General features: G+C 35.2%; 1 protein-coding gene across 1 annotated transcript in view; it reads right to left on the bottom strand.

Annotated features, from left to right (window-relative positions):
• The window catches only part of DOCK2 (dedicator of cytokinesis 2), a 306,359-nt gene that overhangs the window by 43,204 nt on the left and 244,556 nt on the right, over window positions 1–18,599 (bottom strand). Inside the window, exons 34-37 of the mRNA XM_034406030.3 lie at window positions 6,568–6,653; window positions 3,552–3,708; window positions 1,777–1,817; window positions 148–238 (exon numbers count right to left, since the gene is read on the bottom strand). Coding sequence (XP_034261921.2) covers window positions 148–238; window positions 1,777–1,817; window positions 3,552–3,708; window positions 6,568–6,653 — 375 coding nt within the window. The remainder of the gene's footprint in view (window positions 1–147; window positions 239–1,776; window positions 1,818–3,551; window positions 3,709–6,567; window positions 6,654–18,599) is intronic.

Genomic DNA, 18,599 nt, shown 5'->3' with positions numbered 1-18,599 from the left:
TACAAATCTAGGTTCACCCTATTCCATCAATACATACATAACCATACAATTGCTTATTATTTCCTGCAATACCACTTTGTGTAAAGACAATTTCCTCCAACTCTCAACATTCCAATACTGGATCTCAACTGCAAATAAGCAACTTACTTTCAGAAGTGAAGCATGTAGCAGAAGGATATATGCAGCTTCTGTGTAGTTCTCAGAATCTAAGTGAAGATCCCGAAGTTTATACAGATACCTGTTAATAGATGCAGCAAAGAGAGAGAGAGATCTTTAATATCAGCATTATTTTAAATTCATAAAATATGGATCTATCTCTACTACTATATTCTTCTAGAATGATGTGAACTACTATCAACATTTAAATATGACTTTGCAGTAAGGCATGGTTAAGAATAGGTCTTAACCATGTTCCGCATTTGGTTGATTCAGTCATTATACTTCCAATTTCTATGATTTTGAAGTTAAGTTTGAAAACTTGATTATATTGTCAAGCTAAAAATGCATTGTCCTGCCTCATAAAAGAGGATTTACATTCTGGGGTTTTCAAATCGTAGCACTTTATATGCTGTCCAATGAGAAAAAGACTTCTGCATATATAAGGTATGAAAAGCTAAAAAGAAAGCTACACACACACACACACACACACACACACACACACACACACACACACACACAGAAACACATACAGAAACACACACACATATATAGCACTGTCCATATTTTGATAGCTGCCCAGTTAAAAAATAAGTTATGAAAATTATAAAAAATAAGATACAATATATATTCTCTAATATACATACACATATAGTTTAAATAGTATAGTATATGTATAATGTACATATATATATAGTTTAGATACTATGGTAAATAATACAATACAGTATTATATATTATGTAAAAGAAAATGTGAATGTGTACGTAACTGAGGCAGACAGATGTCATAGATACAAAAACATGTTTATTAAGAGGCTAATATCTTAGAATTTTAAAGAAAGACAAATTTAGAATACAGCTTTTATTCATAAGATTTTGAATTTTTTTATTATTACAAAAGAAAGAAAATAAAAACTAAAACTATGGTTCATTTGGATCAGCAAGATGTTCTGAAGAGGTCTCACTCTAATTACAATCCACCTTAACATACCAGTACCTGCCTCTTCTAATATACTTGTTCAAAAGATGTTGAATATAAATTGAAAATTGGAAAAATCAAACTTGTACTTCTTACATAAATCAAAGATGCTGATCTCAGTCTGTGATTTTATACAACTCACTTACAGGCTTTTTGCTACAAAGGCTTTTATCTCTCATTCCCTATCTCTCTATCTATCTGAATAGTTTTATATTGACCAGAAAAACAACTCCTGTCACAGAATCTCATTCAACTGAACAAGTTAAAAAATATAGTTTCTACAAAGAGAGATTTGATTTCTAATCTGATTCCAAAACAAAGACAACAATTGTTGCAAAATTTATGATAGATTTAATTCATCATAGTTAATATGTCCTTTATCGGCCAATTTTAAATTATGATCCTCCTTATTTAAATTACATACCTTTGTACCCAAAATTAAAGTATATGACTGAGCAACTTTGACAAAATATGTGTTGAGTCTTTGTAGAGCAATAAACAATATTTCTGAGATAATAATTTGAATTGAATAATTTATCCAGATGTTTACTATAAATCCACGTATAATCCTGAAGATTATGCGAAGAAAACAACACTGATCTTTTCAGTGACAAGTGTAATTAACAGAGCAAGTACTATACCTTATATACATTTCTTCACGATTAATTTCCTTATAGAAATTCTGGGAGGAAAAATGAATAAAATTTTATTAGTCCTGCACTCAAAAATAATTAGGAGGATTCTTTTTATAATATTCTTCAAATATGCATAATTCCTTATTCAGGGAATAATTTTGCTTTGTTTCATTTTTAGAATCTCAATTCATGTTAACATAAATATATATTATTTATACATTACTGCCCACTGAAACTAGCGTGGAGAGAATTCATGTTCATCAAAGTCATAGCAAATTACCTTACTTGACAGCAGTCATGAGGATTTTAAAAAATACTTTGTTTTGTATGAATGCAAACTATGGAAAAAAGCTGGTTTTCATCACAGCAATTGTTAATAAAATGTTTTTGTTTGCGAAAAAAGAGGAACTTTAATCTTTTTTCTTTGCATAGTGACAATATATTGAGTAGGCTGTATTTGAAATGGACGTATTTTTGTATGGGACTTACACTCCCATCTCCCCTTAAAATCATATACAGGTAGTCCTTGACTCAAAAGCACAACTGAGTCCCAAATTGCTGTTGCTCAGTGAAACATTTGTTAAGTGAGTTTTGCCCCATTTTATGATCTTTCTTGCTCCAGGTATTAAGTGAATCACTGCAGATGTTAAGTTAGTAACATGGTTATTATGTGACTCTGGCTTCCCTATTGACTTTGCTTGCCAGAAGGTTACAAAAGGGAACCAAATGACCCTGGGACATTGCAACCGTCATAAATATGAGTCAGTTGCCAAGCATCTGAATTTTGATTATATGACCTTGAGGATACTGCAACAGTTGTAAGTGTGAAAAAGGGTCATAAGTCACTTTTTTACAGCTGTTGTAACTTCAAATGGTCACTAAATGAACTGTTGTAATATTACATACTCTACTTGGCAACAGAAAAGATGGTGTAGAAGATAGTGGTCATCTCAGAATGATAGAATGACTTGGAGGGAGGTCAATTTCTCTTAGGAATGTGCATTAAATAAGGATTATTATGGCCCAGGGAAGTGAAGGATGGTCTAAGTACAGTATATAAACAGTGAGTTGTGAAGTATATTACTCAGTGAAATATTTAGCTCATTTATATAATCACTAGGTATCCTTCCTTCCCCTCCAACCACGATATAAGGACAATCATTTTCACCTATCTTATAAAACTGTTGCAAATTAACAAAATTAGCAAGATCAATTTCAACATTCAAAAAGTGTCAAGTACATTTCATTACTTAATTCAATTTATATGCCTGTCCACTTGAAATTCTGTCTCCAACTCCAGTCAGAAAACATCCTTTTAAACAGCAATCCAGAAAAAAAGAGGTGGCACAAGAGATACATATGAACACACATAGCATGGTGTCAAATGTTACATCTCTGTATGTGCCTTCTGTGTACTTATGCATTGTTTAGTGGATGAAACAAGTTTTTAGTTTAAATTACAAAATTTGGATTGTATCATTGGAGTTTCCCTCACAAATAAATGAAAACATAGTGTGTTGCAGTTTCCATTTTCCTGCCGTATAATTATCTATAATAATGTCATATAATAGTTGTTACTACTGCCCATCTTTACAATACAACAAGGCAGGGGTGGCCAACCTTCTAAAATACTGGCTGGCTGGGAAATTCTGGGAATTGAAGTCCACAAGTCTTAAAATTGCCAAGGTTGGACACCCCTGCGGTAAGGGCTTGTAGACTTTGTAAACTGCTCCAAATTCAAAACTTTAGAACTTTATGCAAATCTTTAAGGTACCACATACCAATAAATTCACAGTACAGCTCATACGATTGTCCTTGCTTTCATCATTCATTACAGCGCGATAATCCAGTAGTTTTTCCAAAAGACCTTTTATTAGGCTTACAAACGTTTCAACTGACTTGGCAATCTTAGGAAAGACTGAAGAGCATTCAGTGAGTCTGAAAATGTAAAAGAAAACAATGAGCGTTTGCATAAAACGTTACTACCAATTTGTGACTCAGTGAAGGAAAAAGCTATGCAGAATGGCAAATGCTTACTTCATTATTTTTCTTTGTTTTGAACATTTGTTTAAACACCGAGCAAGATACTATTTAAGGCAGTGCAGTGATCTGATCTAAGGAATAAAAAGGGGACTCAGAACATATGTTCGATATACTTATTTTGTACTTTTTGGCATCTCTTTCAATCACACATGCTGTTGCCTAGGACTGCAGTCAGGTGAGACCACGAAAAAATAATCTTAAAGAAGATCAGTATGATGTTGGAATTACCCTTCCCATTTGAAGCCATACTGCTACATGGCCCTAACACAGTGATGGCTAACCTTTTCCGGACCAAGTGCCCAAAGGTTGCATGTGCACATGCAAATTTGCATGTGCATGCCCGAACCCTCAAAATGCAATGCGAGTCCAGCCACCGTGCATGTCCCACCCCTTCGCACATGCCCCGCTTATGTGCGCATGGCCCCCTGCATGCACCCCATCTGCCACACATGCGCAGCAGAGACTCGAAGACCAGCTGGCTGGCGGGAGGCACGCTCGCATGTGCAGCAGAGCTGAACTGGGGAAACAGCTCGCGTGCCATCAGAGAGGGCATTGAGTGCCACCTCTGGAATGCATGCCATAGGTTTGCCACCACGGCCCTAACACTTTTCATCCACGTTACAGAATGCTCTCTCTTCAAAAAATACATTACTTGTGGGATGTTTGGAGAGAAAAAACAGGACTGCTGCCCCCAATTATTCACTCTGGCTGTTAGCAATCAGATATAAAAAAATATAGATGAGAATCTATAATGTGTTGAATTTCATTAGATTCTGCCATCTCATGTAACAATTCAATTGAACAGCACTGAGAAGTGTCGAGGTGAAATACTGCAATGCTTTCACTGGCATTTTCTAGGCCCCTCTATAATTTTGAAAGTGCAGATGATCATCGTTTTATACGTTCCAAAGCAATATTTTTCCGCAGATGCATTTAACGTCTTGTCTAAAATTTTTGCCTCTCAAAAGAATTCTACCGCTGTGGAAGCTTGCATTTGATTCAATATTAATTCCTCCTTTTATTTGAACATTGTAGGTTGTAATACTCAGCGTAGTTTTGAAACAGCAGTTCCATTGTTTAGGAAAAAAATTAAACATCAGTACATTTCAATACGATAGCAAATAGTTGCTGTGTGACTTTAATACTCTTGGATTTAATCTATTTGGATTATATTTAATGTTACATAAACAGCCAACCATTTGTATAAAATAGCTGCCTCTGACACCATACCTTTCCCTTTAAAAACATCCTAAATCTGTTTCAGAAAATACTTCAATTCTCCCAAGGAGATCTATGGTGGAAGATACATGATAAAACTGTTCCAGTGCCTGTTTTTAATTCTCTTGATTGATTGATATACTTGGATAAAACATGTTCTGTTTGTCAAGTGGTGTGTAGTATGAGCATCAAATTGAAATTATTTTGTAATACATATTAGTATTATGAATTAAAAAGTGACATACAGAGATAATTTGCATTCAAGTTTTAGGAGTTGAAATTGCTGGTATGGAAATACCCACTCAACTAATCATGGTTAGAAAACAAAAGACAGTTGAAAAGATAGTTTCATAAAAATGTGTTTTTTTTTTCCTGCTAAAATGTACCTCTGAGATCAAAATGTTGCCCTCCAAAATATTAGTTCTTGGAAAGAACAGCAGATTTTACGAATATAATCCCAAATGCTGGACAGATGGAATTGCTGAACCTGGTGAAGCTTTTACTGTTTTGTTTTCATCTCAATTCTGTGTACCCTAAAACAAAAGCTATTCACAGTTGTTTGTTCAATAGGATCTTATCCATTGATTAGTCTCTAAATCTGGATGATTTAGCTGAATTATGAGAGATTCAGAAAAAAACAAGATTTGGAGCTGTGTTATGACTATATATTTGAATGGCTTTCAAAGAGAAACAATTTTCATGGAGGATGAGTAACCATGACTACAATTAATATGATGGCTATATCGTTTCCAGAATTGGAAATGACATATCTCTGACCACCAGTTGTTAGGAAGTACAAGCATTAATGTCAGCATGTTTTGTAGATGGGCTTCCCATTGGGAAACAGGAGGAGTTATTGCTTTGGTTTCTTCAAGGAAAGCTTGTCTCACATTCTCATTTTTGTTAAATGCAAAAGTTGGATTAGTCTCCATGACAGTAGCTGACAGCCTTCTGGATCAGTCAGTAGCAAGGACAGGATTTATTACAATAAACCAGAGAGTGAGATGCAATCCACCCGTAGAGACAGGATTTAATTTCTATGATGAGCTTTCCTTCTGGAAAGTTGATATCTGGAAATACATGAGATTTGCATATGTTTGTAATTTTACAGGTGCATGCTTTTTTCATTATTTGCTCCCTTTTTGTATCTCTTCATGTGCAAAGCACAAGTAAATGCTATCTTTCCTACTGTTTGATTATGAATAAATGACACAATGCTAGAGGAGAAATATTATACATCATTATTTTTAAAGGAAGTTTAGGTCATCTTAGATATAAGGTGTATATAAGATGTGATTAATAAATCCTGATAGGCTATAGAAATATTAGAGTAATTGAAGACTGAAAATGACTGTAGATCCATCCATCTGTCCCTCTCTCTCTCTCTCTCTCTCTCTCTCTCTCTCTCTCTCTCTCTCTCTCTCTCTCTCTCTCTCTCTCTCTCTCTCTCTCTCTCTTAGTAGTTCACACTTTTAAAACAAACACCTAATTTAAAATATAAAACATTTGAAGGACATATTCCATTGTTGTACTTACATTGCCTCAAACAAATGCAGATATTGCTCATCTCCCCGGCCTCCTTCTACCTCATGATCCAATTTTAAAATTATTTCATTTTCAAACTGTTCAGAAGAGAAAAGCAAAATCATTAAGCAGAGCACAAATTCTTTTTAGAACTCATTCCTATAAAATTGATAGCTTTTATGATACTCATATGTGCATTTCCCATGTGTAGCACATAAAAGTCAAGTAAGCGTGTGTTTTTTTAAAAAAAAGATGAATATTTCTCAAATTAGCAGTAGGGTTGTAATGACATTAAAAGGAATATATGATTTCATAACAATATACTAAAATTTATGTCTGCATAAACAATTGGATCTTCTTAGAATAAGTTCATAATATTTCAGGTACAATAAGATATTAAAATACATTGCATGTATGCATTTGAATTGGGAACAGAATAAAAATATTCTAAGATGATTAAAAAAAACAGATTTTGGCTATCTGCCTAGACTGATATTTCTTTTATCTGCTTTTAAATGTGCAGGAAGTTCATTTCAAAGTGAAATGTATATAAATAACCTGGATGATGGGATTGATAATGCAAAGTTGGCTCACCATGAGAATGACTGAATTTGCAGTGAGAATCTAATCTTGATAGATTGGAAAACTGGAGGGTTTGTAGCTTAGAAACACTAGATCCAAAGATTTGGGAGTGGAAACTGACAACAAGCTGAACACAAATCAGTTATGTGAGACATCTGCTACAAGAACTGACAGTTTTTGGCTGCTTCAGAAAAAACACAAGTTTAGGGTAAAGGTATGTCAAGTGACTATAGCTATCTACTTAGCATACCCTAGATGAATTGTGCATGATCCTGGACACCACATTTCCAGGTTAAAGAATGGCAAGAAAGATGATACAGGAAATTGAGAATTTGCCCTATGTGGCCCTGCCCAAGGAGTTTCAGAATACAGATTTCAGATACTCAGTAATGCTTAAGGGAGACAGGAAATCTGTCATAAAGGGAAGATACAGGGAAGATGGCAAATAATTATTTCACTATGACTGCAGAAATTAAAACCAGACATAATGGATATAAGTTCTGCTTATCAAGGTTTTATTTAAATATGAAGTAAACTTTTCGGTAAGATCATGAAAACAATTTACTTAGGGTGGTTATGTGTTTCCCATCTTTGAAGATTTTAAAGATGAGGCTTCTTGTGAATCATTATCTGTCACTCTACAGAGGGTCGGATTAGATGGTGCTTGTGATCACTTCCCATTCTACAGTTCTACGATTTATTATTTTATAGAGTAGAAACCTTCTTACCTTCTTTTTAATATTACAGAAAACAAATATACTATAAATTATATGCATGCACATTTACAACACCAAAAAATGATATCATATCAGGGGCAAGCCCCATTGGTGGTGCATACTGGATTCTGGAATATAAAAAATAAGATATCATTGCTAAATATTTTGCTATTGATGTTTATCAGCATAATTTTAGGGGTTTGGAGAGCTGGAAAAGAAAAAGAGAAGTGAGATATTCCAGCTATTGTCCAGCAATTCTATGGACACCAATACACAGGCTGGTTTTATCATAAATATTCCCTGTAAATGGTTGTTTCAAAGTCTCAAGATAGCTTTTCATTATAGGTTCACATTAGAAGGCTAACTTTGAATCTAAATAATTATTAGCTCTCTTCTCAAATTTAAGCTGATGACTGATCAGATCCTTGAGAAAGTCTAAATACCATGAATTTATGACAGTCAGCTGGTTGTAGGTTTTAAGACATCATGTGACATTCCTGGACATTCCTGAATAAAGTTAAAATAACTTACTTTACACTAACTTTGACATATTACTAGTATTTCTCAAACAAGACACTCTAACAATACTGTGTAAAGGAGAATTCAAGCAAGTAAGAAGAAAAAAAATCAGTTCAGTATAGCATGATAAATTCTAATCCATTCAGCATACAGTTTGGTAACAAATGTTAGGTGAACATGAAGCTTAAGCAACATTTCAGTGAAAATGCTAGCATTCTTTGCAAATTAACCTCCTCCTTCTGCCATTATGATGTTAGTTTCTGAATTTAAAATCGATGTTATATGAATGAAAAAATGCATGCCTTCCCTATGAAGAGGAGAACATAGATATCTCAAAAACTACTCTAAAATGAAGAGCTGGGAGAAAAAATGGATACAGTAAATCAAAAACAAGAGCCTTGGTAGTACAGTGGTCTAAGGCACCCTGTTATTAAGCTGCTTATTAAGACCAGCTGCCTGCAATTACTGCAGGTTCGAATCTCGCCAAGGCTCAAGGTTGACTCAGCCTTCCATCCTTTCTAAGGTAGGTAAATTGAGGACCCAGTTGTGGGGGCAATAAGCTGACTTTGTATAAATATACAAAAGGATGAAGGCTATTGCTGAGCACATTGTAAGCTGCCCTGAGTCTCCGGAGAAGGGCGGCATATAAATCAAATTTTAAAAAAAAGATACCTAGATAAAAAAGGTTTTGCTTTAAGCGTTTGAACTACTAAATGGTAATGCTCATACTATTGTATAACTCTTTTTAAGCAAACCTCATTTGGATGATGAGTCATTAGCTTTAATCGTTGATTTTTAAAGTCTAGTGGCTTTATGTATTTAGAGGTCATTGATCCAGCAACTAGTGACATTTGTTATAGTGTTCCACTGTATAAGCCAATTTGATGAAAAAAAATAAATGATTGGGGTGGGTGGGTTTTTTGGGGGGGGAGATTTGCCCTTTCTGTCAATGCCATTTGATGCGCCAATGAATTTAAGTAAGGTACATGTGAAACTATTTTGCTTGCAGCAATTTTTGCCCAAATCACATTTCAGTGAAGCTTGAAAGTTCAAAGAGTTCAAGACACCACCTAACTCTGTGTGTCTCATAATATTCAGGTGATAAACGTAGGCTCTACTTGGAAAGCATCTGTCATCCACATGAGAGCTTCCATAAGTTCAAAACTTTAAAAATAGTGTAAGGAACCCAGTACATTTGGTACACTGACTTAAAGATACATCAAACAGAAATATATCTGATGATGTCTGTCCACCAACAGAACATACACAAGTTCGATGAAACAAAGCTTTATTCTTCTCTAAATTTGCTTTGGAAGATTGGGGAAATTGGAGAAATATCTAGCAGAAGACAAAGAAAGAAAAAAATATATATGCAAGCAGAAACATGCTTATATCACATTGGTTGAACTGAATATAGGACAGGAAAGTGAATACTCAAGTGGAATGAATTAGAATTAAAAATATGTAAAAACAGCAACATAAAAATTTAGAAGAACAAGCCACCCAGGGAAGAATGCAAGATTTACACAGCCATTATATTTTTAAGTGGTAAACTAATGTTGCTGTTTATAAGGAAATGTTTGTGAAACAGAACTGGAAGCAAAAGCTCAAGAACAAAGCAATAAGTCAGCAACTTTAAAAGATAAATGTTATCTAATGCACTAATAAAATATACTGTAAGCTCCAATTCATAAGAAATTTCAAAATAATTCTGTTTGTCTTTAGATTAGGATTAGTTGATGCATCTAGTATATCGCAGATTCAAGTGGTAACGAATTTTAGTCCTGCAGTAAGGGGAAAGTAAAACTTACTATTAGAAAATTAAAAGAATGTGTTGCCTGAATAGGGGGAAAAAGATCTCTATAACAATAAAAAGCTATGCATTCAAATATGTATCTGAAACTCTTATTAACAACAGAAAGGGAAAGAAATCTGTGGTTTAATAATTATACAATTCTATAACTGAAATGTGAACTAAGCAGAACAATTTTCTACATGGGAACATCTATTTTTTTTTCTTCTTATTGCTCAAACTATCAGCAATGCATTGCCTTGGATTAACCTAAAACTTTCTGATCCTTGGCAAAAACCAGAATGCTCATTCTCCCCGGCCTTTTAGAATTTAGTAATTTTTTAATATGAACATTGCAATAAAGCTTTTACTCTAATTTAGCAGCTTTTTCTGCTTTTTTATTTTTATTTTTTATTTTTACTTTTAAATAACTGTACTTTGATTTTAACGTGCTGTTAAAATTGCCCTTGAAAACTGCTGTTTTGAAGGACATCCCACAAATAAATAAAAATGCAAACTCACTGAACCAGTCTTCTTCCTATTTTTTTTTTCCTGGCAAGAATACAAATAATTTGCATTTAGTGTTAAATCAGGTGTCAAGACCTGACACAGTACTAACATCTACAAAGTAAAAACGGAGTGGCCAGAGATGTTTATCTGATTGTAATAATAATTAATAAAGATCAAAGTCACCAACGGCATATCATTACCGGATATTCTCCATTTTACAATGTATGGAATGGAGAACTTTCTCCCAAGTACTTCCTTTTCCATGTCCAATTACTTTCCAACACCTTTCCTGGGTGTCATTTTTTCTTTTTTTTCTTTTGCTCTTGTTTTGTGTGTGTGTGTGTGTGTGTGTATGTTTTCTGAGGTTTTCGCGGGTGTTTGTATGTAGGTCTTTGGTTATTCAGGTTTTTTCCCGCATAAAATTTTACGTGGGAGAAAACCCGAATAACCAAAGACATATATATATATATATTGTTCTTTTTATTCGTAGGTTTATATGTATAATACTTTTCTAGTCAGGGTTTTCTCCTACGTAGCTCAAGATGTTTGTATAGTCATAGTTGGGTGATATCTCAAATCACCACTTTCAGGTTTTATCAGACTTTTGCGTTGTCTGCTGTGAGACTCCCTTAAGTCTCACAGCAGACAACACAAAATGTCTGATAAAGCCTGAAAGTGGTGATTTGAGATATCACCCAACTATGGCTATACAAACATCTTGAGCTACGTAGGAGAAAACCCTGACTAGAAAAGTATTTTATATATATATATATATATATATATATATATATATATGTATGTATGTATGTATGTATGTATGTATGTATGTATATATATATATATATTCGGGTTTTCTCCCACGTAAAATTGGAGGTGTCTTGGCAACGTTTCGACGAAGTCTCATTCGTCATCTTCAGGCTGGTGTTCTCGGCTTCGTGCTTCTAGGAGCATTGCTCCTAGAAGCATAAAGCCGAGAACACCAGCCTGAAGATGACGAATGAGACTTCGTCGAAACGTTGCCAAGACACCTCCAATTTTACGCGGGAGAAAACCCGAATAACTAAAGACCTACATATATATACATATATATATATGTTAAAATCTCAGGTGTTTTCCTGCGTCATTATAAGTTTGTTAGTTAAAATGTTTAAAATCCTGGCTAAGATCACAGCTCAGAATCCTCTAAATTCCCAAACAAAAACCTTTTTAAGGTCTTTCAAAAATTCTGGCTGAAATCCTAACCAACACTTTAAGGTTAGGCAACGTTTCAACAAGCTCTCTACCTTGTCATCTTCGGGCCTTTATTATCAGTTTAGAAGCTGTAGGTCATGCTTCATTATACTAGCTGCATCCTGAATGCGGGTCCAGTTTTCTCTGGCTCCCTATTACCAACTGTCAACTGCAAAGAGGTAAGAATTCTAGTAGGCATCACAGCACCACTGGTTGCATGTTGAGATCTTAGCATATCTTCTGGCTTGGTTCTCTCTCTCTCCCTATTGCTAGCTATCAACTGCAAAGAGGAAAGGGTTCTTGTATGCATTACAACACCACTGGTTGCCTGTTGGGATCTCTGCCTATCCTCTGATGTTAAAATTTGAGTTTCCCTCAGTGCAGGTTTCCAAATACTTGATAACCTAGAGGCGTCATCTCGTCTATTCATATTGTGTGGCCTCTTTTCAATTTTGATAGCCTCCCTAATTATTCTCTTATTAAGATGTTCCTCTTTTACCACTGTTCTAGCCTTGTTGAAATCTATATTATGTCCTGTGGCCTTCATGTGTTGTACCAAAGAAGTTTGCTCTTCCTTTTTCACTGCATTTTTATGTTCTTCTAAACGCACACTTATTCGTCTATTCATCTGTCCAATATAAGAAGACTGACAGGAGGTACATGGTATTTCGTATATTCCTTGATTTTCCAGCTCAATTTTATCTTTGGGGTTTCTCAACATCGTTGATATTTTTCTATCTGTGTGGAACACAGTTTTTATTTTTTGTTTCTGTAGTATTTTGCTAATTTTATCAGTGGTTCCTTTTATATAGGGCAGGATGGCTTTTCCCATCTTTTGTTCTTCTTCTTGGGTTTCTCTCTGTCCTGATGTCCCTCATCGAATTATACTTTTAATTTTATTTTTGTGGAACTCATTTGCTATTAATACCTCTGTGAGAGTCTGAAGCTCTGTTTGTACATGTGCCTCATCTGCTAGACGTTTAGTTCTAGTGATTAAAGTTTTTGCTATTGAATTTATTTGTGAGGGATGATGGTGTGAGTGTGCGTTTAGGTATCTATTTGTGTGTGTCTTCTTTTTGTAGACACTATGTCCTAGGGTGCCATCAGTTCTCTTATATATTAATACATCTAAGAATGGGAGTTGATTTTCAATCTCCATTTCCATAGTGAACTATATCTTCGGATGCATGTTATTCAAATGTGCTAGAAAATCGTCTAGCTTGTCTTTTCCATGGGGCCAGATCACAAATATATCATCTATATATCTGAGCCATAATTTTGGTTTATAAGTAGTTTGTTCCAATGCTTTAATTTCTAATCCCTCCATGAACAAATTGGCAATAACTGGGGAGAGGGGTGATCCCATTGGTGCCCCTTGCATTTGTTTATATCTTTGCCCTTTGTACATGAAATAAGTGTTAGATACGCAATGCTCTTCCAATTTTATGATGTGGTTTTGTGGGTGGTATTTATTTTTGATCATTGCTAGAGCTTCTAAAATGGGTACTTGGGTGAATAATGAGACCACATCAAAGCTTACAAGTAGGTCACCCTGCTCTATGTGTTGGTTTCTCAGAATTTCTATGAGATGATATGAGTTCTGCACATAAGAAGTAATCAATTCCGCAAACGGTTGTAGTTGTTTGGCTAAATACTTAGCCAAGTTTTGTAGTGGAGAGTCTATAGACCTAACTATGGGTCTGAGAGGTATGCCCTCTTTATGTATTTTTGGGAGGCCATATAGTTTTGGAGTTTTTGACGACTTCTCTCTAGGGATGATTGTTTGTTGGACTTCTTTATCTATGGGACTGGCCTTTATCTTGGTTTTGGTAGTTTTTTCTAAATATTTATTTATTTATTTATTATTTATTAATTTAATTTAATTTATATACTGCCCTTCTCCCAGAAGGGACTCAGGGCGGTGAACAGCCAAAATTAAAAAAACATACAAATACAAAAGTTAAGATAATTAAAAAGAATTAAATCACTAGCTTCCAATTTAAAACCCCCAAATCCATAAAATTTAAAATCCCAATTTAAAAACCATTTAGGCTAGGCCGGCTTGATGGAATAAAAAAATATGTGGTTGGGTCAGTACTTAAGGGTTTATACGTAACATCTTGGAGGAGCTCGAGTAACTTTTTGTCGTAATCCACCATATTCATTATCACCGTGGCATTACCTTTGTCTGCGGGCAGTATGATTATGCTGTCATCCTTTCTTAGTTCCTGTAATGCTCTATATTCTTCTCTGGGCAGATTACTTTTTGGGGGTTTACTAGTGCAGATAATGTTAGTAACCTCATGCCTAATTTTATCAGCATCCTCAACATTAAGTTTTGTTAAAATGGCTTCCACTTCACATATTATTGTTTCTATAGGAATTCTTTTGGGCGTTACTACAAAATTAAAGCCTTTTGTTAAGACGCTTGTTTCTGCTGTAGTCAGCTCTCTGTTAGAAACATTGTAAACTACCTTTTTCAGATATTGCTGTGCTACTTTAGGGGGTCTCCCTTGATTTTTTAAGTTTTCAAATTTCTTTTGATGTCTATTACTTTTGTAAAAGGTCTCAGTTTCAGCCCTCCAAATGGCCAGAAATTTTATTTTGTCCCACAGAATAGGGTGAACCGTATTACTTATTTTCAAATGTAGAGTTAATAAATCCTTGTTTGTTTGATCTAATAAGAACCTTTTGTTATGGAGTTCATTCCTCAATAATGCCATTTCTGTTCTTCGTAAAATACGTTTAATAGAAGCAGACATAGGGTGGAATTTAACTATAAAACATGTTGGTATAACTCCTTGGTCTCGACAATGGCGTAGGAAACATAGATCACATAATATTACAGCCCTTCTTACTTCTAACTTTTCATAGGTCCTAGTGAGTTTGTACATTTCCTCCCCATAGAGGTGTAACATCTGTCTTCTTAAGTTTTTGCGGGTGTGTGAATGTAAAAAGTTAAAATCTCGGGTGTTTTCCCATGTCATTATTTATTTATTTATTTATTTTATTATATTTCTATACCGCCCTTCTCCTGCGGGACTCAGGGCAGTGTACAGCCAGGAAAAAAACATAGCATATAAAATTTAAAAACATTTTAAAAAACAATTAAATAATTTTGGCCCGAATTTAAAACAACCCAATTAAAACCGAAATTCGATTAAAAACTAAGAGGATGGGATAAAGCCAGCCCAGCTAGATGGAACAAGTGTGTCTTCAGGGCCCGACGAAAAGTCCGGAGGTTTGTTTGTTAGTTAAAATGTTTAAAATCCTGGCTAAAATCACAGCTCAGAATCCTCTAAATTCCCAAACAAAACCCTTTTTAAGGTCTTTCAAAAACTCTGGCTGAAATCCTAACCAACACTTTAAGGTTAGGCATATATATATATGTCTTCTTAAGTTGAATATATATATATTCATCTCTACCAGTTCTTATTAGAAGAACTTGATATAGGGGAAGGACTGGCAGAAGTTGGGAGCAGAGTTAAAAGAGGAATCAGCCTAGAATCCAGGGATGAAATCCAGCAGGTTCTGACAGGTTCTGGAGAACTGGTAGCGGAAATGTTGAGTAGTTCGGAGAATCGGCAAATACCACCTCTGGCTGGTCCCAGAGTGGGGTGGAGTGGGAATGGTGTGGGAATGGCAGATTTTGCAATATCCTTCCCCTGCTACGCCCATCAAGCCACACCACACCCACCAAGCCACACCACACCCACTAAGTCATGCCCACAGAACCGGTAGTAAAAAAAATTGGATTTCACCTCTACTAGAATCTCTACGTAGCCACAAGTGGACTAAGTCCAACCCCATCCCCCTGAATTCCATTGGCTCTTATCTAACTTCTAGTAAATGTTAATCTTTAATTGAGCCTATTACTGTGCATAGACTTGAGTAGCAATAAATCAGGTTAATTGGACCTTCAAGTGTAGATCTGATCTTTTGCCCCTGACACTTTATCCCTTCTACTCTGTCTGCTCCTATCCATCTCCTCTCAACCTCACATTTCCACAAAATTTTCTTTTCTAGTATTTACAACAGACAAATGATTTCTTGCTCCAATTAAACCATTTTTGCTGCTCTGCACTGATTTCTGTTACTCCTCTCTCTCTGTTTCTTTCTTTCTTTCTTTCTGTCCTCTCCTTTCAAGTTTGTCCTTTGCTACTTAGACTTTACAATTACAAGGCAGGATGCACTGCATATCTAAGTTCTGTTCAGCTCTTCAGATACCTTTGATGTTATTAATTATGCTAGTCAGCCTCTTGTCAACAATATGGAAAATGTGTCCTTATGAAAATGAAACAGCTAAGACTAGCTGGATTTGATTACAGGTGACAACCTTAAAAAATGATGCTGTCTCTACACCTCACAAAAAACAAACAAACCCGTAGATTTTTTTCCCCCACAATAAATATTTCAGGCAACATCTTGATTGATCATGTTCTGTATTTGTTTTAATCCAAGAACAAAAGACCAACCTTCTTCAGATCTGCTGGCCTAATGTCGGTTCATACACATACCATTTCCATAGTTTATTAGGTTTATTTTTTCTGGTCATCTTTTCTTTGGAACCCACTCACCCCTTCCTGACAATTTTTATAGAGAGAGCTTAAAGTATAGTACATATTCTGAAGCAGTACACCAAAGAGGAGGAACACACATTTTTCTATGTTGTTATAGATACGAGTGTTAGATTCCATTTTCTTTTACCTGGAACAACTTTATCTTTACCTCATTAACTTTAAGGATCAACTACACAATTATACTTATGCACAGAATTCAGTTGTATTTCTGGCTTTTCATTCATTAATTGTAAATTGGAAATAATTTTTTTTTTTTTATTTATATGCCGCCCTTCTCCAGAGACTCAGGGCGGCTTACAATGCATTAAGCAATAGCCTTCATTCTTTTGTATATTTTATACAAAGTCAGCTTATTGCCCCCACAACTGGGTCCTCAATTTACCTACCTTAGAAAGGATGGAAGGCTGAGTCAACCTTGAGCCTTGGCGAGATTCGAACCTGCAGTAATTGCAGGCAGCTGGTCTTAATAACCAGTTTAATAACAGGGTGCCTTAGACCACTGTACTACCAAGGCTCTTTTAATTATTATTAATAATTTATAATAAATAATAATTTATTATAATTTATTATAATTTATAATAAATAATTATTATTTTAATAATTATTACTGATATCACAATACTTAAGGAATGGAAGTTTATTCTGTCTCATTCCAACTGAGATATGAACAAAAATGTCTCTTCTTCCTTCTGTATTTATTTATTTATGAAGTTTATTGCCATCCATTTTACCACAGGCTAACTCTGTATGGCTTGGAGAAGATTTTTTTAAAAAAATTTTTTGGCACATTTACATAGCTGCCCATCTCAGTGACTTTGGCCAGTATATAACAATAAAGTAAAACAGTAAATATATAAAAACAACAATTATTAAGAAATATAAAACAATCATTATTCAAGGTTGACAGCCTTCCAGCCTTCCAGCCTTCTGAGGTGGGTAAAATGAGGACCCAAATTGTTGGGGGCAATATGCTGACTCTGTAAACCACTTAGAGAAGGCTGTAAAAGCACTATGAAGTGGTACATAAGTCTAAGGGCGAGTGCTATTATTAAAAATGCAAGTCATCAAATACAGGACAAAAAGTCAATTAAACAAAGAGCTGTCTAAGAATATCCCCAATCCTTTGGGCCTCAGGCTTGATGAACAAACCAAGTATTGAAGGACTTATAGAACATTAGCAGGAATCTCACTTTTTTTTTTTTTTTTGGGAATGGGGAAAATGAATATTCCATAAGGCAAGTGCTATAGCAGAAAAGGCTTGCCATCTTGGACCTGCCAAATATAAGTCCCTAGCAGATGGGACCCAAAGCATGCCCTCTCTGCCAGATGCTTCCTTTAGTACCACTGAGAAGTTTTCCATTAAGCCTTGTAACTTGGGCGAAAGAAATCTGTTTTCCCACACATGGTAGGCTTCCATTAGTAGTGCCTTCCCTCGGGCTGTGTAATAGATTAAGAGAAAGTCACAACATATGTGGTGCAACATAATTTTGCCCTTGAGCACAATGACAGCTCAGTGCAGAATCCATTCTATCCACAGTAAGATGAGCAGAAGGAATAGCTTCTCTGTCTAATGGGCCAATGCTGCTGTCACATCATTGCCTGGCATCGAAGTAATGTACTACTGCCTTGCCAGAGGTTGCCATAAAACAGAGCGGTTCCCTGTGCTTGTCCTGCCTCCAAACTGACAAATGATGGGAGTCAAGAGATTAAAGCTAAAGTGTGATGAGAGAGAGGCGAACATCTTCTTCCCTTGGGCCAAAACTATTTATAAAATGACAGTGAGAAACATACTGTCAAAAAGGCAAGACACATGTCTCTTTCAGAACATCATCCAACTGCTTAGTATTTGTCTTCTCAAATAGATATTGGTACTGCCTTCAATATAACCTTCCAGTTTAAGGATAACTTAAGTAGGTCATTTTTCAAGAGCACCCCTGTTGCTTTGGGTGGAACATGAGGAGCAAAGTTCACAGTGAACCCACATCCTTTGAATGAGTATTTAGCCTCAGTACTCCTTTAGATGCCTTTCTCCTATTTTAACTCCTGGAGAAGAAAAAGTGATATTTAAACTGCTTACATCCAGAGTGGAAATGGAAGTTAAATGAATTGAAATAG

Source organism: Pantherophis guttatus, chromosome 2 (genome assembly GCF_059756535.1).
Source record: "Pantherophis guttatus breed Tessera chromosome 2, ASM5975653v1, whole genome shotgun sequence".
Lineage (NCBI taxonomy): Eukaryota > Metazoa > Chordata > Lepidosauria > Squamata > Colubridae > Pantherophis > Pantherophis guttatus.
The sequence above is the reverse complement of the archived record's forward strand: the minus strand, read 5'-3'. Positions and strand labels throughout refer to the sequence as shown.